Source organism: Pyrgilauda ruficollis, unplaced genomic scaffold, assembly GCF_017590135.1.
Source record: "Pyrgilauda ruficollis isolate IOZ18807 unplaced genomic scaffold, ASM1759013v1 scaffold27, whole genome shotgun sequence".
Taxonomy (NCBI): Eukaryota; Metazoa; Chordata; class Aves; order Passeriformes; family Passeridae; genus Pyrgilauda; species Pyrgilauda ruficollis.
In genome coordinates this window covers 4,693,112-4,715,092 of record NW_024524044.1, presented here as the reverse complement: position 1 = coordinate 4,715,092, position 21,981 = coordinate 4,693,112, and the positions used below count along the sequence as shown (strand labels likewise).

General features: G+C 38.7%; 1 protein-coding gene across 1 annotated transcript in view; it reads left to right on the top strand.

Moving 5' to 3' along the window:
- The window catches only part of LOC121355774 (ankyrin repeat domain-containing protein 26-like), a 46,405-nt gene that overhangs the window by 17,401 nt on the left and 7,023 nt on the right, over positions 1-21,981 (top strand). Inside the window, 20 exon segments of the mRNA XM_041471475.1 lie at positions 1,965-2,050; positions 3,690-4,676; positions 5,484-5,692; positions 6,264-6,413; positions 7,350-7,383; positions 7,537-7,675; positions 8,126-8,339; positions 8,631-8,814; positions 9,208-9,354; positions 10,517-11,470; positions 13,018-13,170; positions 14,111-14,286; positions 14,485-14,578; positions 15,712-15,786; positions 16,934-17,068; positions 17,978-18,090; positions 18,509-18,650; positions 19,235-19,516; positions 20,235-20,470; positions 21,193-21,439. Of these exon segments, the coding sequence (XP_041327409.1) occupies positions 1,965-2,050; positions 3,690-4,676; positions 5,484-5,692; positions 6,264-6,413; positions 7,350-7,383; positions 7,537-7,675; positions 8,126-8,339; positions 8,631-8,814; positions 9,208-9,354; positions 10,517-11,470; positions 13,018-13,170; positions 14,111-14,286; positions 14,485-14,578; positions 15,712-15,786; positions 16,934-17,068; positions 17,978-18,090; positions 18,509-18,650; positions 19,235-19,516; positions 20,235-20,470; positions 21,193-21,439 (4,757 nt within the window).

The window sequence follows — 21,981 nt, the reverse complement described above, 5'->3', positions numbered from 1 at the left end:
TTCCATGATGTTGGCTTCCTCCAGCATACATGTTGTCATCTTCCCTTTTCAGGCAGTCCTGAAGATGGAGGAACATTGATGCCTTGTGTCTTTCCTGCCTTTTCCCTTGTTCTCTGCCAGTTACACAGAAATTTCAAGATTGATTAAACACTATGTGGAATAGATCTTATGGGCTCCAAAGGTCCTAAAATCTTACTTGAAGACTGAGACTTCAAACTCAGCATAGCTGCTGTTGAAAACTTCTCTGATGGGCAAGACTAAATGGGAGTTTGGGTTGCTTTTGATTACAGCAGCCTTGATAGTGATAACTTAGGATACCCTCTGCAGTAATTTCTGTGGTGCTACCTACAAATGTCCCTTGACCACCAGCACATCTGTCTGTTTTTAGTGCTGGCTGGAGCCTTCATCTGCACCAGCAAATGGTATTGGGATATCTATAAGCATGACTAAAGTCTAAAGCTCCTCTTGTTGAAAAACAAGGAAAAGGGAAAAATGCCTGTGTTCCTTGTAGAACATTATCCTTAGATAATCCCTAATTATTGCTGTTATTTTCTTTAGTATTTATCAGACTATCTGAAATGCATCAGAGTTATCAAGAGATCATCATAATAGCCCAGTGAAATAAGTGCTGTCAATCCACTAATGACTGTTGTGTAATGCCTTGTACTCAAATACCCAACAGTAAAATCTACAAAAAAATCTCAGAAATTTTACCCAGCAGTGAGGTGGGAGGAAAAGGTTGTTACTTCATGCTGTGTAATTTGGGGTCAGAATTGACCTCTGGAGACCTTTGACTGACTGAGGAGCTCAAACTCCAGTTCAGACATAAAGGTGTAACTCTGAGCTTGTATCAAATGTTAAGAGCCCTTCCAGGAATGAAGGCTTGTAAAAGTACCTAAAGCAGAAAATGCCAATAAGTGGTGTTGCACCCTTTTGTATTTTTTGATGATACCTATGTATTTTTCTCAGTCTTGCTGGGTTTTTTTTTTTTTTTTTGTAGGAAGGATATTTTGTCCCTCTTTAGCAGTGAAACTTTGTATATAGAAAGGCTATTGTGTAGAATCCATGGTGTTATGGAGCAAGACAGGAGGTGCAGAGTGATAAGAGTGAAAAGCCTCCATCTCTTGTTTTTAGATTCCTCAGTTGAGTTGCTAAGACTCATTTCTTTCTGCAAATTTGTCACTTGAAAGTGTACAATATGCCTTCCACAAGAACAATGACAGTGAGGTGCTGCTTCTAGATTGTGTCTGGGATTATCTGGAGTGCAGTTCTCTGGTGTAACAGAGATTCAGGGTAGGCTGCCAGACTGAGTGAATACATCTGAGAAGTTTGTGACCTGCCCATATTATATAGAAATTCTGAGAGCGGGAAGAGTGGAATCCGGCTTTCAACAGTATAAGCAAAGCATTCAGATCATGGATTGTTTCTCAGCATGACACAAGTCTGTCTTTCAGTTCCCATCTGTCTTCTGCAACAGATAAGGTAGCAGTTTGAAATACTCAGTCCAGATCCATGTCTGGAGACAGATTTGTTTCATGGATAGAGTAAAGCTGAGGCCATAAAATATTTCAAAGCTGTGATTTTTTTTCATGATTTTTTGTGTACTGCACATATGCACATAGGAGAATTGCATTTGATGGAGCCATATTTACTGTATGGCACACAGTGTTTCAAAGAGAAAGATCACGGTAATGCACCTTTAAGAAACAGAATTGGTTGTTTTGTGACCACTTGCAGCAATTTTCAGCAAATTTCCTTTAAATGCCCTGTAAAAAAGCAATGTACACAGATGCATCTTCAGTCTGTTTTATGGTAATTTTTGTCTCTTAAGAGCTCATAAATTAGAGGTGATGCATTATTTTCTTTCAAGATGTTTCTCACAAATATGATTCAAGACGCACTCTAATTGTAAATAAGTAGTATTAGGTCATGCTGGTTATCAAAATACAGTTTTATCACTGTAGGTGAGTACTCAGGATCTACTTTTCATATGTCATCAGCAGCTGAAAAAGAAGATGATAAGGATGCCATTGCAAACTATGGAGTGTGGGTATGTAACACCAAAGGTTTTGAATTAGGAGTCTGAAATAGTAAATTGTGTTTATACTATAAAGCAAATAATTATATATTATACACATGTAAAGTGAAGGAAACTTACCAGTCAATGAATAGTTCTGTAGAATCCTGTAGATAAAGGTTGTATAACAGTCTGAAGTAAAATAGGATGCAGTCTTCTTATGGTGGGGAAAAATCCTTATTGTTATATTGTATACTTGCTGTTACACTAATTTGTTTCCAGCTGGTTTGCTTAGACTTTGTTCAGTATTTTTCCTTTTGCACAGTGCTGAGAAATGGTGCAGTCAAATTCTTTTTTTTTTCCCTATGCAAAATGCACATTCAAGTAAAGAAGGAAATTTGTCTATAGTATGCTGACCTATTTGATTAAACATGCCTGGTCTTCCACTTTGTAACAGAAGAAGAAACAAAAAAAAGTTAAATTTTGTGACCTCAACTCTTTCCTTGTCTCTGCAAAACATCTGCTTGTTTGGCCATGTTAGTAAGAGTTTGAAAAGGTTTTTTTCAGAGAGCATTTTAGATCGGAATAAGGCAGGCATCCTGTTTGTATTGGGCCTACAGTAGGAGAGGGAGAGGGCTGGATAGAGGGGTCTGGAGTCTTCTGTAGCACCTCAAGGGGACAATGGAGCAAATCACTTCTACCCCACACCCAGGTGTGATGGAAAAGGAACATGCTTAATATTGACAGGCAGAGCATGGAACTTAGGCCTGCTGGAAGTCGTAGTGGTTGGGCAGTGAACTTGGGGAAAGGTGAGGCTGAGACAGATGGGAGCTGGCTGAGGTGTTCCTTCCCCGTTCTGAAATCAGGAATTTTTGCAGAGGAAGAAGGGCTTGGCTGTCAAGAGAGAGGAGGTGAATGGTCTCAGCCCCGTGGGACTAAGGCTGCAGGCCTGTATGGAAGGCGCTAGGAAGCATAAGGGGAAGGAGCGTGTGAGGAGCGGGAGTGGGGTCAGGGACAGGGGGAGACTGGGGGGTGTTAAGGGAGGCACGGTATGGTTTTCACATGAGTTTGGGTTCCTCACTTGGGATGAGGGAAGGAATGGACAGGTTTCCCTCATAAATGCTTTTCTTGGGATCTTTGAATGAAATTTAACATTTCTGTGCCTTGGGTGAAGAAATAGGCCCAGTTCTCTGTGTCATGGACAATAAAAACGTCATTGTGTTCATTAACACTGTGTTAGCTTAGCTGGCAGGGGATTGTAAAATGCCAGACAGTAGGAAGGAAGGAAGGTGAGGAAACATGGGCAGTTCCAAAGAAAAATGGTATTAAAGCAGTAAAACTAAGTGAAAAAATAAATTGCTTCTAACAAAGGCCACTGGTTACAGAAAACAGGCAGGCCTAAAGGTGAAAGCAACTCGCCTAGACAACTCCAATCCTAGAAAAGCTATTGTCTCTAATAAGTCCTAGTAGCTAGTAAGTCCTTTATTTTTAAGAAAAAGCTGAGTCAGTGAACCTTTAATTTAGTATCCCTTGATTTTTATTATAAAAATTGCTTTCAGAATATCTTGATGCTGTTATTCCTGTTACATGATAGGACGAGTTTGCAATGGAAATTGCCTAGATTAACTTCCTTTTTCTTGGTAATCTTTTTGTCTGTACCTGTTTGCTTAAGGATAAATATATTTTAGAAGCTGCCAACTTCATAGGAAAAACAGCACATGAAAATCAGACTGACAAAGCAGAAGTTTCACATCAGGAAGCCCTAACAAAAAATGAGGAATCGCACAGTGCTGACAAGGAGTTAAATCTAAAACCTTGGGAAAAAAGATATGAAAGAATGTGGGTTGAAAATGAGAAAAGGGAATTAAAAACAAATTTCAAAAACATTACAGCAGAGCTGAAGCAGTTGTTTGGTGAAAATGAAGCTGGGGAAACTGCTTCACTTGTGGAAGAAATACCAGAAGATGGCTTTGGTGAAGAATTGAAGAGTTCTCACATTATTTCATCTCCTGTGACAGAATCAAGTAATTATTTAGAAAGCCAAGGTGAATTTGGTGATATTAAACTTACACTAGGTGGAAAAATACCCAAAATGGAAATTGTATTTCCAAGTCGTGGTGTTCTTCCTGATCAAAATAGCTTAAGGACAAGTGTAGAAGATACCTGGAATACAGACGAAGAAGCTGGCATTAACAATGTAGATAACAGAAAGATGTCTCTAGCTAAAGGAAAGAAAAAGAAAATGCCTACTATGGAAACAGAAGAGAATGATAATGGAAATAATAAAAATGCAGAGGAAGATCCTGCTTACTCCCTGAGGCATAGCTTAAAATCAAGTGTTTTGGGTGACATTTCTAATATTCTTCCAAAAATAAGACCTGTTTGTACAAGTGATGAAAGTGCAGGTTCTGTAACAGAAATGAAACTTAAAAGATACTCTGGATTTAATGATGATGTTCCCAAGAACTGCCATATCAACAGTAATATAGGAGAAACAGAAACTGAAAGTCTTTTTACTAGTGCTCAGGAGTGTGATGTGCTGGAAAGGAGTCTTGATGAAGAGCTAAAACAAGATCTGGAAAGATTTAAGTGTAAGGTAGGAATGCTGCAAACAGTATTCTTGGCTTTGGAGAAAGAGAAGCTACAGCTGCAAAAAGAGGTAGTTCACCTGCTACTCCTTATTCTTTAGTCTTTCTCCATATCAATGGTCCTGTTCACTTCAGCTATTCATCATTAAATGAAGTTGCTTTCTGCAAATTAGTTATTGTTTGAATGAAAATACAAAACTTATTAATAAGACAGCAGTGGAGAGTTGCCTTTTCCCCCTTTTCACGAAACACAGAATGCACTATTGTTCCAGTTCCAGTGTAAGAAGTTAGCACTTCATTGACATAAAAAGTACAAACAATTAAATCAGTTTTGATTCTGAAACAAAGAATGAAAATAGCTTCTGAACAGGGTCTTGACTGAACTTCTCATTTGATTTCTGCATGGTGTGTCATCATTGCCCTTCACTTAAATTCCTGTTTGCTGTGAGTGGAGTTGTTTCTACTTGTGGCTTTGGAATCTTTTTCCCAGCTACCCTACCCTTCATGGAGAAAGCAGTAACCAAGCACACATCCACTTGATTTTTGTATTTCTGTTTTCATAACAAACATTGTGCAGTTCTTCTAACTCTTTAATCCATCAGTAATGCTTTTACATTTTTGTTGTTCATGTTTTAAGATACATGTTGTTTTCTTTCTAAGGACTATGTTTCTGTTACATCACAGGATCATGAGTAAATTTGAAGTACTTTCAATGACAACACACTTTGTAATGTAATTTTTGTGAAAATACTGGTCTATTTTTTTTTTTAATTTTACTTTTCTTCAGAGGTAAACACTGAATTATTCAATCTTGAATACTCTGTTTCTCTTTTATGCAAAAACTGATTAATACTTGAAACTTAACTTTCTTTTTGTAGGTTGAGAAGGAAAAAAACACAGAAAGATGTTTCAATACGCAGACAGTGGCAAAAGAGGAAAATGTTGATAAATTAAATACACCACCAGGCAATATTACTAATCTGCAAATGAAAGAAAAGCTTACCCTAAGGAAGAATGACTCTTTGAAAATGGAGGATGAAAACACTACAGAAGAAAAAGTCAGCAAGAATTTTTCACCTGAGGAGAGGTCAGAAATTATTCAAGTGCCAATGAAAGTAGAACCTAGAGACGTGATCTCTAATTCATATTTGTAGGATTACTTAAGTATCTTTTAGGTTTTCTAATATTGTTCTAGTTAAAGCAGTTTCTTTGATGCTGAAAGCAATACTGAGCAGACCATTGCTTCATAAGCATATAAGAAAAACACTTTTTTTAGGAAGAGGGAAGAGATATTATCAAATGAATATTAAAAGTTTGAAAGAGGCACTGATATTTTTATGAAATCCTAAGCAGGAGGGTTTTTCTGTCTGTCCTTCAAAGGAATCTCTGCTCTTAATACTTCCTCTAATGTGGATATAAGATACTGCCTGAATCTTGTTCAGGTTCCACATTCCCCCCTCATTCCTAGGGCAAGGTTTCTTAAATGCTTTTAAATACTCCACAATCCTTGGAGTTAAGTCTGTGTTTTATCACAGATATTTTTAATCTGAGTTGTTTGAGATCTGACAGTTTCTGACATCATCTTGTGTCTGTTTCGAATAAATATTTTCTGTTAAGTTACTCAATAGGTAGGGTTTTTTTCTTTCTGTTTAATGCAGTGAATTTGCCCTGAATCATGATGTTGCAAAGAAAAATAAAGGACCAACTTCAAAGCAGAAGGCTAATCAGCAGATGAGCTCTTCCAGTGGGAATAATTTTCAAGTACCAGATGATAGCACTTTCAGTGAAGCATCTCAAGAGGAGGGAAGGTACTGAATATAAGGAATGTTATAACTAAAACTTACTTAAATGATAGAAATTGACCTAAAGCTAAAGGTAAGTTTTTTGTAAACCTGATATGCACAGTGGTTTTTGTTCCTTCATGTGACCATATTTTTGTGTTCCAAAACACATCTTTTTTGCTTTGTGTGCTTTGAACATCTTAGCTAAGTTCATTATAAAGACAGTGTGCACATGTGCTGAAAAATTACCTAAAGATCAGTGTATATGTAAACATATATTTTATATTTTTAAAAAGGGAGAGGAGAGACTTATACAAGAACAAATTTGCTATTTCATCACATGCATCTTAGAGTTTGAGGTTTTTTATTTTTATTTTTTTTCTTTAGCTGTATGTCCTCTTGACTTCTTGCCTACCTCAAACTTAACTGTAGGGGGCAAAATGAGAAACAGAAATTGCCAACAGGGTACGAGCACTGTTCAGCAGTAGCCAAAACACTGGTGTGTTGTCAACACTGTTTTGGTCAGCTATGTAACACACAGCATTGTGTGGGCTGCTCTGAAGAAAATTAACTCCACCCCAGTCAGCCTAAGTACACTAGAGAATCCAAAATTACAGGTCTGTGACCTTAGGGGAAAGAGTCTAAATATTGAAGAGAACTAAACCTCTAGTATTAAACAGGGAATGCACATAACTATGGATCTATATATCTCCATGTCTGTAGCTATATGATTCCTGTCACTTTGAATGAACAGTTATTTCAACTATTTGCTTACTATCTTGTGAAAAAAAATCATCTTCCAATAAGGATAATTTTTTTCCAGTATTCACCTACGTCTAAAACAACTCTTGTATTAAATTTTACATTAATTCCCTACTGAAATTAGGTTTTCAAAACAACTTTAGATATTGTTCTTAATGCAGGATAAACATTCCACAACTGAAATACATTTCTGTTTTCCAGACCTGCAGCAAAAACAGCGAGTGAAAAGAACAAGGTACTGTAAAATTAGTTTATTGATAAATAGTTTTATCAGCTTTTAATCACTCAGATGGGACCAGTCAGATATGGACTGTGAATGAAAGAATGTGTCATTCATGCATGTGTACTATTACATAGTTGTATACAGAAAATACTGTATTGTTTGTAGGTCAACATACAAATGGATGTAACTGATGACCTTGATTTAACTCACTCATCTGACACAACATCAGAGGATGTCAAATTACCAACATCCACCTACAAAGAGGCTGTGTTGCTCTTAGAACAGCTTACTGTGGATCATACAGGTATGTTCTAAAGTTATTTTTTCCTCAGATGTTACAAGTTTCTCTTTTAAATCATAGTTTCTTTGTGTGCACTTCTAGGTATCGTGGTTCATGTGTGTGTAGGATGACACCTCCCCACCACCCCCTTCATCACTGACCCGTGTGTACAGAGCAGCGTCTATTCCTATTTGTTGCCTTTGCCTTTGCCTGAATGGTGGTTTTGTCTTCTCCTAAATATATTTTTATGAGGTGCCACCAGCATGGCTGAAAGGCTCAGTTGTGCCCTGCAGTTGGTCCATTGTCTTGTGTCTGGAAAGGGGCAACACCTGGCCTCTTCTCACAGAGAACTCCCACTGCCTTCCTTCATTCTTCCCACTGCCAAAACTTTATCACCTACACCAAATCAAATAATTTGCACATTACAAAGTGTTTATGCATATCTGCAACTTTGTATTTTCTGTCTCAAAATAGGTTCTGCTATTTTACTGAAAATTCAAAACATACTTCTTAAATACGAACAAATAATAGAGCATGAAAAAAATCGATATGCAGCAGTCTGGAGAGAAGTAAGAAAATTGGAAAGTGAAAAGGAGGAATCAAAATTAATAGCGGAAGAGACTCAAGATTTGAAATCCATATTGGCTCATCAAGAAGTGGAATGGAAAAGTGATATCCAAAGCCTTAAGTATGTAATCTTGTGTTCTGATAATGTGTTACCTTGTAACAGTATATTTACCTAGATAAACTTAAAAGTGACAAAGCAGTCAAGAGTTTATTTTCATATACTGTAAATGTGATACCATGGATAATGGAATGACAATAGAATTCTTTAAAAAGTTAAAAATTAGAGTAAAAATATAAAATCTGAAAATATTTAACATTTTTATGGTTTGAGTTGTTTCTGCAAGTTCATAGTGTAGAATACCTAATTTTTATATCAGTGCTTTAGTTTCTCAACTGTACTGTTAATTCCCAGGTTTACTTTGAAACAAGAAGAAGAAAAGAGGCTCAGAGTAGAAACACTATATGAGAAAACAAAAGAAAAACTCAGAAGGAAAGAAGAGCAATATTGTAAAGAGATGGAGGAGAAACAGCAGCTTGAGTTACAATCAAGGAATTTAGAAATGGAGTTAGTAACACTGAGAAAGCTCTTCAAACAGGTATGTTAGATAATGACTTAAAAAATTTTCTTATTTTCTGCTTCTTTTTAATTGTTGTTGTATTCCAGTATGTCTAAAGAAGAGGTACTTTGTTCATGGAAGAGGCATTGGGTAACTATTGCCAGATTTTGCGAACAGTGTGTTCCCCTTTTTTGGTTTGTATTTCAAAGCCTAACTTTGAGTTATTTTTCAGAATTATTATAAAATAATAATTAAAATAACTAAATTATTCTGTATTTCTTCTTAATTTTCAGAAGAAAATTAAAATTTATAGATGGATTATTGTAACTGTGGAAAGCAAAAATGTTTAAAAGAATACAAGGGAGAGTGGGATGATATTGCTAGCTTTGTTTTTCTGAAGGTGCAAGTAATTTAATTGTATTATTGTTGTAGGTTGAAGACGAGCGTGATGAAACACAGAGACAGCTCTCTCAGGAAAAGAGTGCCAGGGCCCTGCAAGAAGGCATTTTGAACAACCACCTTTGGAGACAAAAGGAACTAGAAGAGGAGACAAGAAGAACTATAGGGAAAAGCTCAGATGTAAGGAGATTTTTTTTTCTAATTAATTCAATTTCACCATGTTTGTTCTAAAGTTATAATAAATCTTATATTTTTTTTCTGCTTCTTGATGGATTATTTGCAGTGTAATTTTACTGTGCAAATACCTCTTCTGTTTTCCCTTATGTCTTTAAAAGTTTTGGAAAGCAGTATCAGTGCTGTATGTACAAGTAGAAAGCTAAAAGAAAACACTATTTACACCATTTTTTGTCTTGTTTTTATTTCCTTGACATTTTATCATCACTTTTTAAGATTTCTAGCAGGGAAACACCTAGCTACCTACATCCAGGCTGGCAAGGAAGGAAATTGACACTCACTTTGTGTTCCCATTATTTGGGGTTTTTAAAATTATTTATTCCCTTATCAAACTTGAAGTATGAAGTTCTTTTCCACCTCCACATATTAAAGTTTTATGAAGGAAGATCAGCAATAAATTAAACTCTCAACACTAGTTAAAATAATTAAAGGAGAATAAGCAGTCATGGACACTATTAAAAAAAAAGTCTTGAAATGTTTAATGAATTTATTAAGAATGTGAAATTCTTGGAAGATTTATTTGTTCTTGACTGTGCTGCCCAATAAATATAGGGTGAATATGTTTACATGGAAAATAATTTGTATAATAAACAGGCACTATACAAGACTCTTGCATTCCAGGGATGATTCAACTGTATAGCCAACTTTCAATAATGCCAAAAAAGTATTAAGATATTTAAAGATATCTTAAAGAAAAGAAAATACCCTTTTTAGCCTGGTAAACAGAGATTTTACCCAATTGGTAACACTGCCAAATTAATCTAAAAGGGAATACTTTAAAGACATGCACACACAAGAAAGGACTGTTATTTTATAACCTTTATACCTGAAACATTTTAAATAATTTTATTATTTATTTGCTGGTTTACAGAAAAAAAAGGCATTATGTATTTGGCGTGTTTATTTATGGATATGTTATGCATTCATTCTGTGCCTGCATTGGACACATGCACTGATTCATAGAGTAGCTTATGTCTTATCTGAAATTTCATTCTCATCTTGGCAGTCAAGTTGCACTGTTAGAATCACTAAAATGCAGTTTAATGCTGAAGTGGTTTTGCAGATTTATTTCCCACCTGGATATTTATTCATGTTCCCTATCATTCAGGAATCCGACACTGAGAGAGAAAAGGATCTGTTGTACAAAAATCAGTTACTGCAAGATGAAATTGCCATGCTAAGACTAGAACTTGATCAAATAAGACTTAGGCACCAGGAGGAAGAAGGAAAATATTTAGAGGAAAATGAGACCTTGAAAGAAAAAAATGAAGATCTCCAAAAAGAACTTAAGCTGAATGAGGAAGCCTTAACGCAAACAGTTTTTCAGTACAATGGGCAACTGAACTTACTAAAGGCAGAATCTGCAATGCTAACTTCCAAACTTGACCAGACAAAAGAAAGCAAAGACAGACTAGAGACAGAAATTGAATCATTTCGTTCCCGCTTGAACACTGCTGTGCAAGAACTTGAACGTCACCAGTCATCAAGAAGCGATGTTGAACGAACGTTTCAGAGGGAACGCGATGAATGGCTTCGCTTGCAAGACAAGCTCCATCATGACCTCTCAGATGTACGAGACGCCAACAAGAGCTTGTCTCAGCAGCTGAGTAAAGCTGAAAGCAAAGCTAACAGTCTAGAAAATGAGCTTCACCAGTTAAGACAAACGCTCAGAGAGAAAGCATTGCTTTTAGAAATGACACAAAAAGAATTAAGTCAAACCCAGTGTCAGGCAAAGGAATATGATCATGCTCGACAGCATGAGAAAGACCAAGTAAACAAACTTACAATAAAGCAGGAATCCATGCAGGAGCGATTGGCCCAGCTCCAGAGTGAAAACCTTTTGCTCCGTCAGCAACTGGAAGATCTGCAGAACAAGGGGATCATCAAAGAAAAAGTAGTTAATGATGTGCAAGATCGGTTTAATGATATTTTCAACAAACTCAGAGCTGATACTGAAAAGCAAGTTTACCTAGTGGAAGAGAGAAACAAGGAATTAAATGCCAAGTGTACTGATTTAAGAGAACAAGTCTTCAAATATGAGACTGACAAAATAGAGAGAGAGGTAAAATACAGACTTACAGCAATTTAAAGTTTTCCAGTTCTTGAAATTATTTGGTGTTTCTAAAGTGTATCAGATATAAGCCATATGCATGGGACTAGATAATGATGATTTGTTCTGGTTTGTTGTGTTTCTCTTGAAACTGTGGAAGGGTTTGGTAAATGGGGTGTTGCTGCTCAGATCTGAGCAGAGAGCAGAAAACAGGTATCCAAGTCTGCTTTGATGAAAAAAGGTGATTCTTCTCTAGAACTTGTCGTCTGTTTTTCTTAGTCCATTTTTTGCCCTACAGAATTGGTTTGGGTATTTCATGATTTTTTTAAGTATTGCACAGATGACACAAGTAAGAGTGATGTAGAAGAATGATCCAATATGTGACAGTTGAGAAATGAAGATGCAGATGAGTGAATTGTGTAAGATGGACTTGTATTAAGTTCCTGTCGAGGAAAAACATTGCTTTTCCCTAAGTTGCTATCAAAATTGAAGAGTATTTTAGTGTCCAGGTATTAATTTATGAATATTTTGGGGGCTCTAAGGGGTCTGCCTAGGGAATGCATCATTATCTGTGTTCCTAGGAGTAAGTAGGGTATTCTATAATTATAGTGTTCTGACCAATTTCAGAGTAATGTTAGAGTAATGACTTAAAAATTGCCTTACCCATTTTGTTTAATCTCCCTTACTTTCTAGAAAATAGGAACTAATGAAAGTCAGTATTTAGACACACTGGTGTACAGTTTGTTGCCTTTTAATGATTTGAACAGTGATTTAAAATTACACTTCCTTCTTCCTAACAAGTCCAGAATCTTTGAGTGGGATAAACACAGGCATGTGTGAGACAACTGCTTTATTCTTCATTTGTCAGTTCCTGTAAGGTGTGTGTGGGGAGAGAACTCCAGCAATACTGTCAGTCATTTTAATCTGTGAATTGCTGTGTATTCTTCATACCAAAACACCAGGTTCCCTCTGAAAATACTACATCTGTGTAACTGTTTGAACTATCCAGGTTTTTGCAAACCTAATATGTCAGTATAAAGACAGCTGTTATTCTAAAACATACTTATTAAGACAGCTGTAAGAAGACGTGATCCAACACATTCTTAGAGTATATATAAAGAGAGCTTTTAGATATAGGTATTAATTTAATTATATTTGTAAAATGTCGGAATAGAACAAAGAATGATGTGATACCGAGTCCTGTCTTTGGTGAACAAAATAGTATCTGCAGTCAGATTATGGCTCTCGCATCACAACAGGTTTCTTTGGATTATGTTAGTAAAATTCCCATGATTGCAGTGTGTTGCAAGAAGAGCAACATCTGGATCTTTTTTATGTATTAGGAAACAGAAATCCTCATGAACAGCTGCTGACAGTTTGGGGGTGCTCAGCTGAGAAAGATGGAGAGGTGATTGTCTGTGCATATGCCTGCTGGTGACAGACAATTTCACTTGAGTTCAATTCAAAAACATGTCTAACTCTATAATCAAATAAGTCAAAGTAAAGGCATTTTTTATATTCTTACGACTTTATTCATGCTCATTTAATTGTTTCATTAGGGCATGATCAGACAGCTGCAGCAGGAGCTTGCTGATGCTCTTAAAAAGCAGTCTATGTCAGAAGCTTCACTCGAAGTTACTACGCGCTACCGCAGTGACCTGGAGGAAGACAAGCTGCACTTGCAAAAGGAATTAGAAAAGGCTAAAACCAAGGTACATAATGTCTGTAGTTATAGCAATAAATCTTAGGGTGGCTGTTAAAAGTTGGATTGGATGTTGTCCTAAAACCCTGGGAAGAAATTAAACAGGATAGATTTAATGATGTGTGAATCAATTGCATTGTTTTATAAACTTAGTGTCTTTGACATGCGGACATTATGCCCTAACTTGGACAAAATTGTTTATTTGCGAAGGTGCTTTTCACAATGAATTTGTGTCTGTATTTTTGCCTTGTTACCTTTGGTTTAGCCAAGCAGGTTGTCTGATTTCTGAATAACAGTAGAAGTATTGGACTGCTGTGTTTGGGTATTTTTATGCTCCTGCTTTCCCCCTGCCCCCACTTCCCCCCACCCTGCCCTGTCACCAGGTAACACATCAAATTCTGAATGCTTTTGTAACTTATTCTGCATTTTTCCCCTTTGGCCCTGCTATAATTTGCCATCCTTAAATGGCTTTCCTGCAAGGAAAGTATAAGCTATTTCTTAGTTAGGGACCACCTTTCACAGTGTTTTTCCAAGGTATGGGCGTATGGAGGCCTTGGAGTTCTAAAAGGAAAGTAACTTAAAATCTAGTCCTTATGAGGGACTTCTGAGGTCACTACAGACACATGAATGTCTTAATTCATGTTTTCACAGAGGAGCAAACAAGTGAATACAAAGAGCATCCTAAGTGACTAAAAGGGTCAGAGCAGCAGTGTCAGTGCTGTGCTGTAGGAAATCCATGGAGGGATGGGAGAGGCTGCTGTAGAAGATTAGGAAGTAACACAGCTTGTGTTCATTTGAAAGTAGAAGCTTTGAAAGTACTTAAGATGATTACACTTCTTTGGGCAGTGGGCATGGGCAGACATCTGCGGCATGTGAATCCTTGGGCAGCAGCTGACTGCCCTGTGTAAAAGCTCACCTGACAACTGTGGATCCTTTCTGTGACATTACAGTTGCAGGAGGTGGAAGAAAAGTATCTTCAGTCTGAGCATTGTGTTCGTGACTTGAAGAATGCCTTGGATGGTAAGGAAAGAGAAGCAACAGCTTCTGCCCAGAAACTGCAGGACCAGCTGTTGGCATCTTCTGAGACTAACACTACTATAAAACAACTGGAAGAGCACGTGCAACAGTAAGAGAACACGGTGGGGTGAGGTATCTGTCACTTGCAGGATTGGCTGGAAACCACAGCATGGATAGGTAGCCTTGTTGCATCACAGCAAATTATTAAGATTTTGAAAGATGTTCTTGTTTTTTATTATTTTGCACTGTTCTTTTGGAATTGGTGCTCTGGCAGATTTTTATAATAAGACCTGCATTTCTTTTTAAGCCTTGAAATTGAAAACACCAGATTGGAAGCCACTGTCCAGCAACAAAGCAACAGGATTGAAGCCCTGCAGAGAGACCTGCAAGCCTCTACCTCAGTAAGCTGCTCATAAATTTCCATTTTGGTGACTCCTAAGCCTAGTTACCTATTTCTGTGGGGAAATTTTATGGTGAGGTTTTCCTGGAGAGCCAAGGGGATCTCAGTGCCTGCATTTTTCTGAATAGAGGCTCTCAGGAAGCAGCTTGCTCTACTTTCCAGCCATCCTGTTGTGAAAATTTTCCCATGCTGTAGCAAGTCAAACATAACCCTCTAAAAGGTAAGGATTTGACAGCAATGAACTGGTATAACTATTGTCTGCTTTAGACCCTTCATAACATCAGATGCTGCTTTGGGGTCTGCAATGTGTTCCATTTAAGGTATTCATCAAGTTAACTGGTAGAAATTCCACAGGGTATATATATTGATGCCAAGCCCTTTATGCCAGAGACCTGGCTGACATCATCAGACTGAAACAAAAATTACATGTACCAGAGCTTTTGCTGTGCAGAATTGCTTTTTCTTTGGCTACTTGCTGTGTGTCTATTTTTGTGAAACAGTGAACAGGACTGATTGTGGCATCTGCAAAACTCAGTGTGAGCCTTGGAATTTACCACAGCTTCTACACAGTGGGTAATTTTACCTCAGATAAGGTGCTAACATCTGTGGCCTGAATTAAGATGTATTTTTGTCGTTGCTTTTTGTATTGTAGCCACTGAACTAGGATTCTTGTTACAGCTGTAGTTGTCAATTATAGCTGAACGTATTTTGAAAATCACTACATGTGATAGTCAAACTTCGTGATGTACTGATATTGTCAAGAGAAGTGGGAAGGCAGTCACAAGTCCTTCCACTTTGATTAATAGGGCATGATTTTCAAGTGTACTAGGGATGAGAAAAGCTACTCCTGCCTGTTCTCACTGAGGATTCTTTATATCCCACATGGTTTCTCTCTCTCTCTCTCTCTCTCTCTCTCTCTCTCTCTCTCTCTCTCTGCATCAAATGGCAGAGGTGATGATTGCTAACAATTTTGCAGTGGTATCAAACTAAGACCGTTTTGATCATTGTTGCTGGGTGTAAATTATGTAGGAATAAAGAGGTGAAGAAGTTTTGTGTCATACTTTTGTCAGTGAGGTGTAACTTCAGTCTAGAAATTGATAGTGTGCCTTCTTGCTTCTTGCAATGCTTCTATAGGTTCATAACCGCCTGGAAGACTTGATAATGAGCTTACAGACAGCACAGGCAGCTGCAGAGGACCACCACAAGCAGGTACATGGCAGGCTTCTGTGAACAACTGTTTTAGTCTTTGAATTTTTTGTGTATAGGTAATTGATGAAAAGATCATGTGGGCTGTGTAAGCACACAGCTGTTAAATACCCATCTGGTTTTAGGGCAAGGTACCCTCAAGGGAAAAGGCTGTAAGTTTCCTCATTTTTCTGCTTCTGTGTTTTGTATGTGTTGTGGTGTGCAAGACAGTTGTGTTCATCATTGTGATTCATCTGGTGAATACTCTTCTCCATCCCACCTGCAGGGAGTGAGCCAGTGGCTGTGAAATGCTTAGCTGCCTACCAGGGTTAAGCCATAGCAGATGACTGATAAAGTGCATGTTGTGGACAGCATGGAGATCTATGGTTGAAAGCTGAGAGAGGAGAGCAGACTTTACAGATCCATCTTTTCTGTGTGATTTTGTCAGAGCTTGTCTTGAGGCCGTGTCCGGGTTTTTTGTGAGACCCAGTGTTTTATCTCCTCTATGAGGAAAGTCATACTCCCTAAGGATTTTTTTTACCTGCGACTCTGTGTTAAGTGTTTTGTCACTTTCTGTAGCCAGTAAACATCTCTTGTTTACTCCTTTTTTGCTTTTGTAGTTTTCTTTGTTTTTCCCCTTAAAAATGCCACTAAAAGCATCTAGCCAACTTCCAGTCTTTATACCTGAACTGAGTCAGCAAGTTGTATTCAACTCAAATGCATCCGTTAGGCAAATCTTTGTCTCTTTAGATAGAACCATCAATGCCATTGTCAATTTCAAAACATTTTCTTGCTCTCAGGAGATATACAGCTGTCACAGAAGCCATGAGGGTAGGGTATATTCTGTGGTGGGCACTAGAGAAGACTGTATTAGAAAGTATGTAATGAACTCCAGAGAACCTTTGGAAGAAAGCTACAGGGTGATTTTGTGTGTGTTTGTTATTCCCCAAAGTTCAACCTCATCTAACCACCCCTATAGCATTCATTCTTTTTACCATCTTCAGTTTCTCTTCTTGGTTATGTTTCCCAAGCTGTGTTTTACATTGCACATTAACATTAACCATAGATATTGGATGGGGAGAGGAGAGAGTTTCCATTTAAGTTACAGCTTTCTGTTCCAGTGTTTTCTTAGTCACCTTAGTTTCTTCTTCTGCCATTGCTGCTTTTACAGGTGCAAAAGCAGAATATGCTGGCTCTGACATCAAAGGACTTGCAGAGCATGTGGGAAGAGCAGTTTAAGTCAAGATCTAACCTTGAAGAGCGTGTTGCTCAACTTGACAGGGAAAAGGCAGACCTTTTTGAACAGGTAAATCTAGAACATTCTCCAGAGACCTAAGCCAGTACCTGAAAGAGCCACATTAACCTTTTGGTCAAGTTCTTAGATAAAGAGCATTTTTTTATTACCCCTGCCATTCAGGCTCTGGATATGTTGTGATTTGTGGATCATCCAGGAAGCAAATGAAAGCTGTCTGGGTATCTTGTGTAATTTCTGGAGTGATTCTCTTTGAAAGAGTTCCCATTGTGGTTTGCATCAGTTGAGCACATCAAGCAGGGCTTCAGTTCCCCAGGTCTTTCTTGGATTCCTTCTGGCCATCTTCTGACCCCTTGTTTTCTGGGCAGGGTTGAAGTATTTCATTTTTCCAGTGCAGTTCAGGGAGGAGTAGCAGCATGTTTTCAGGGTTTTGGATGCTTAAAAGCCTTGCAGAAAAACACAGTGAAGGAATTTTGGGGAAATGAACCTAGTGCTTGGGAAACCAGAAATGACTGACAGTTGCAATGGGGCAGTCTTTCCCTCTTTATCTGTAGAGGAATAAAGGAAGTACAAAGCAACTAGCACAAGTAGCCACAAAGAAGGGGTGGAAGGGAATAGTATATTGAAAAAATTCCCAAAGATCAAATTCCTCTGCCTGCTTATCAATAAAGATCCTGTAAAAGCTTTAGATTAATTTGTATTCTCCCATGATAAGCATACCTAAATAATCCTTACTATGAGTTGAGAACTCTTGAAAGTAGTCCAATATCTTCTCCACCTTTGTTTCAGTGGAGGCATGTCTTTTTGTCCTTCAATATTGGCCCAGTTTGCTCTGAAACATAACATGTAACTTGGTTAGCAGAGATGGATTGCAGCTTCTCCCTGGAGAGCACTAGAGACGCGTTGGACGTAGCTATTGTTCTTACGTGTTGTGTGTGTCATGTGTCTTTTCTGTTTTGAAAGTGTGAGAGTGAAAGAAAGAAAGTGAAGAAACTGATAGAGTTAAAACGCCCAGTTGAACTCCGTCTGGACCAAGAAATGAGACAAAACTTAGAATTGCAGAAAGACTTTAAGAGGTATGGTTTTTTCATATGGTGAAGAGATATCCCTGAATAGAAGTCCAGTTTTATTGAGCTGTAATGTCAGAACAAGTATACATACTCTGCGAGCAAACTGAAGTCTCATGTTAATTCCTGCAAGGTACCTCTGTGCATGAGCTTATACTTACTTATAGCTGCAAGAGGAATTGCCAGTCCAGGTTGCACTGCAGTTCTCCGGGGGTGGGGAAGGTCTTCAGTTCATCTCTTCAGCTGAAATTTGGATGTGCCAGGTGATTTGTGGCACAGGAAGAGCAGGTTTTTTATCCTCAATTCCTGGTACTTTCAAGTATGTTAAAGATGAAGAAAGCTATTTCTGCATGCCTTACTGGAGAGCATATGGAAAAGGTTGCTTATTCCTGTGTTTCATTGTTTTCTGAACTGATTTGCTATTTAGGTTGAAGAGACTTCTCAATAGAGCTACAAAGAAAATAAAGGTGTATGAGGAGAGAGAAATGGAGTCACAGCTTAATTTGAAGGGAGAAATGAAGAGCAGATATTCTGAAATGGTCAGTGAAGTTGATAGATTGAGAACAAAGGTGAGCTCTGCTTAATTTGGGGTTTGTTTGGTTGTGGTGTTACTTCTTTTCAAACCTGTGTGAAGCTTTGCCTGTATTTCTCATCATGTTGATGATTTGTTTTCCTTGGCTGTATTTTTGATTTGATTTGTCTCTCTCAATGGTTTCTCTACTGTTAGAGAAGCAGGTCACTATACTAATACTAGTTGTCCTTATGGGTAAAGATGTATGTGCAAAGCAGCATCTGCAATGGCACCAGAAGGGCAGACTGTCATGCAGAGGAAGGACAAGCCAAGAGTGGCAGCAAGGCTGGCAGGGTCCATGACCTCATGGTCCATGGAGCCGTCCCACAGGCGCTCACCAAGAAGAACAGAACTGGCCTGGTGACAGCAGGCAGGGTCAGCCAAGAGAGCAGATCCTCAGGGCAGGCCTTAGGGATGGGCAGTTCTGCTGTCCTACCAGGACGTCATGTCCATGGGCGAGGTCAGGGCTGAGTATGCAGATGATAAATACAGTCTCCATGGACAACCCCTTTAGCAATTTTAACAGAATTCACTGCCTTTAAATGCCTCTAAGTTTCTTTTTTTTTTTTTTCCCATATACAGGTTGCTGAACTTTCCCAGCAGCTGGACATGGAGTCTAAAAAAAGCATGCAGCTAGAAGCCCAAAACCGGGAATTGCGAGAAGAGCTATCTACTCTGCATGGGAACTGTGAAAAACTGGAGAAGAGCAAATGCCAGCTGAAAGAAGAAGTGGCAAAACTCCAACATCACTTGGAGACTAACATGGTGGATCACAGCCAAATAGAACAGTATAAAAGAGAGGTTGATGAACGAGCAGGCCAAGAAATAAGACAAAAACTACAAGAAGTCAATTTGTTTTTGCAAGTGAGTGACTTTCTGACATATGTCTGTAAGCACTCTGTAGACTTTGGTTGTGGTCACCATTTTTTAGTGTTTTGCTTTGGGTGGCCGATTCTGTGTGTTAGCGTTGTGCTTGTATGTGTGTGTGTTAGTATCTGTGCCAAAGGAAAGTGGGAGATGGGCATATGGTTGGGCAGGAGTGCTCTTAGGATGTGTAATGTGCCAGCAGGTCCCTAAATCAAAAGCTTGCCCAAGGTAGGTTTCCATTTTGCAGTGCTTGGGGCTGTCCCTGTCCACTGGTCTGCTTCTCACTGTTGATGCTTGAAGAGGTGTTGCACCTTCCAGCTGTCACAGCCAGACCTACAGGTCCGGTTTTGTCCTTGCACACGGGAGAGTGCTCAGAAAACAAGTGACTGAAGTTGCAGATGTGGAGACGGGGAGGAGGTGAGGCATCCTGTTAAGGTCTTTGAGGAATCCTGTTCTCCATGCCCTGTCCTATAGACATAATGCCCTTTCATTAGTAGCTTTGAATAGTGGTACTGGTTTGGGCTTCATCCTGAGTGAAAAGAATTATTTACCCTGGTGGTAGCTTCAGGGTTCTGCCTTGATTGCTGATGCTAGTGAAGAGGCACAGCTGCCTCTGTGAGCCAAGCTGGGCCCATGACCTTGGGTACATGCAATTGACAGGTGGGGAGAGTTCTCTTTTTCTTTGTGGTGGTTGAAGGTACACTGTCTCCTTCAGGCACAGGCAGCCTCCCAGGACAGACTAGAAAACATCAGAGCAAGTCATCATGCTTCTCTGAGAAACCAGCTAAAAGACAGAATTAGAGATCTTGAATGTGAATTGGACAAGATAAAAAATACTCAACAAGACAGTACTTTTCCAAAAGAATGTGTACAGGCAGAAGTGGAAAAGTACAAGGAGCTGTATCAGGAGGAAGTGAAAACAAGACGATGCCTAGCAAAGAAACTGGAAAGGTAAGTCTATGCTTTTTTTGGACTGGTAGTAAGAGACTCCTTTTTCTTCATGCACATTTCTTGTTAATTGCTCTTCTACATCTGGCCAGCATTGAAAGCCTATGATGACATGTTTGTGGGAAAAGTACTGTAAGACCCTTCCCGTTTAGCAGGCCTTCATTTCTCTTTAGTGTGATCATGGCATTAATGGGAGGCTTTTCAAGTTGATGTTGTTTTAACTGGCAGCTTTTTTTGCCAGTCTCTATAGTCTCATCCTCTGTACAACAGAAAAAATGAATTTTATGTCCTTTATTGTTTGAATAAGGGTAGGCCTCTCAGAGAACAGATTTCTGTTCTGTGAAGGAAAAATATAAATTATCTTTTTTGGCTTCTGTTCAAGCAGTGGCTCTGAGCTTTGAGCTTTCCTTGGCAAAGGGATCCAGCCCAGAGTTGTTACAGAGTTGATGTACCTCCCAGAAGAAGCTGTGTAAACACATGGCTTTCACAGAAGGCTTTGACATGCTGAGCACTTCTAAACGTTGGTGATGCTGCTCCTTGCACCTAGTGCGACGTCTTAGAAACAAGACCTCCAAACAAGCTCAGGTCAAATGATGTACTACTTTTGGAGGTTCTTCATCTCAGAAGTCAAATAATAGTCAAGGACCTGGAGAGCAACTTTGGGAAGTGCTGCTAACAAAGGTAGTAACCAAAGGTAACTGTTTGTGTGCTTCCAAATGTTTCAGAGCTAATGAGAGACTTGAAGAAGCCAATGCTAAGCTCCTCCGGGAGCGCCATAAAAGCAAATCGTTAATCACCAGCAGCATTGTCAGCGGAGGTCTGGCTGCAACTCCAGTTCTGTATTCAACTGCACTTGGACATCTTGGCAACAATTTGGGACTGAGCAGAAGTCTCAGTCTAGGAGGAAGCTTCCTCACCCCAGCTGAGAACACATTATCCTCGAGAAACAGGGTTGCAGCCTTTGTGGCCAAGGTAAGCATTTTGAAATACCATTCTCAACTCCTGCTGAAGAGTAGCCATATGCAAGGTTCTCCCTTTTAGCCTGAAGTTACAATGCATTTATTGTTCCATGCCATATTGTGTAATACGCCAAAGCAACTGCTAATCCTCAGAACAGTGCACAGTTGTACATTGTAAGGCTGAAGATTTTTGGTCATCAGAGTTGTAAAAATTTTCAAGAGGGTAAAGGCTGTAAAATATTTAAGTCAAAGCAGTGCACTGGCCATGACATTCTTTTACAAGAGAAACTGTGACATGGAGTACTGTGGCATAGGGAGCTCCCAGCTAAGCTCCTAATGAAATTCCAGTGTATGGTATGGCTAACCTGTTTAAAGTGGCTAACATCACATTGAGTGATAAATCCAATCAGACATCTCTGAGACACTTTTTTCTTCTTCCTTGATCTTCACTTCAGCAGTTTCTTCACAGAACTTGCATTAGTATGTTAATACCAACAAAAGGATGCTTCAAAAGTAGGATGATATTAATGGGATGGCATAACTTTGCTCTTACAC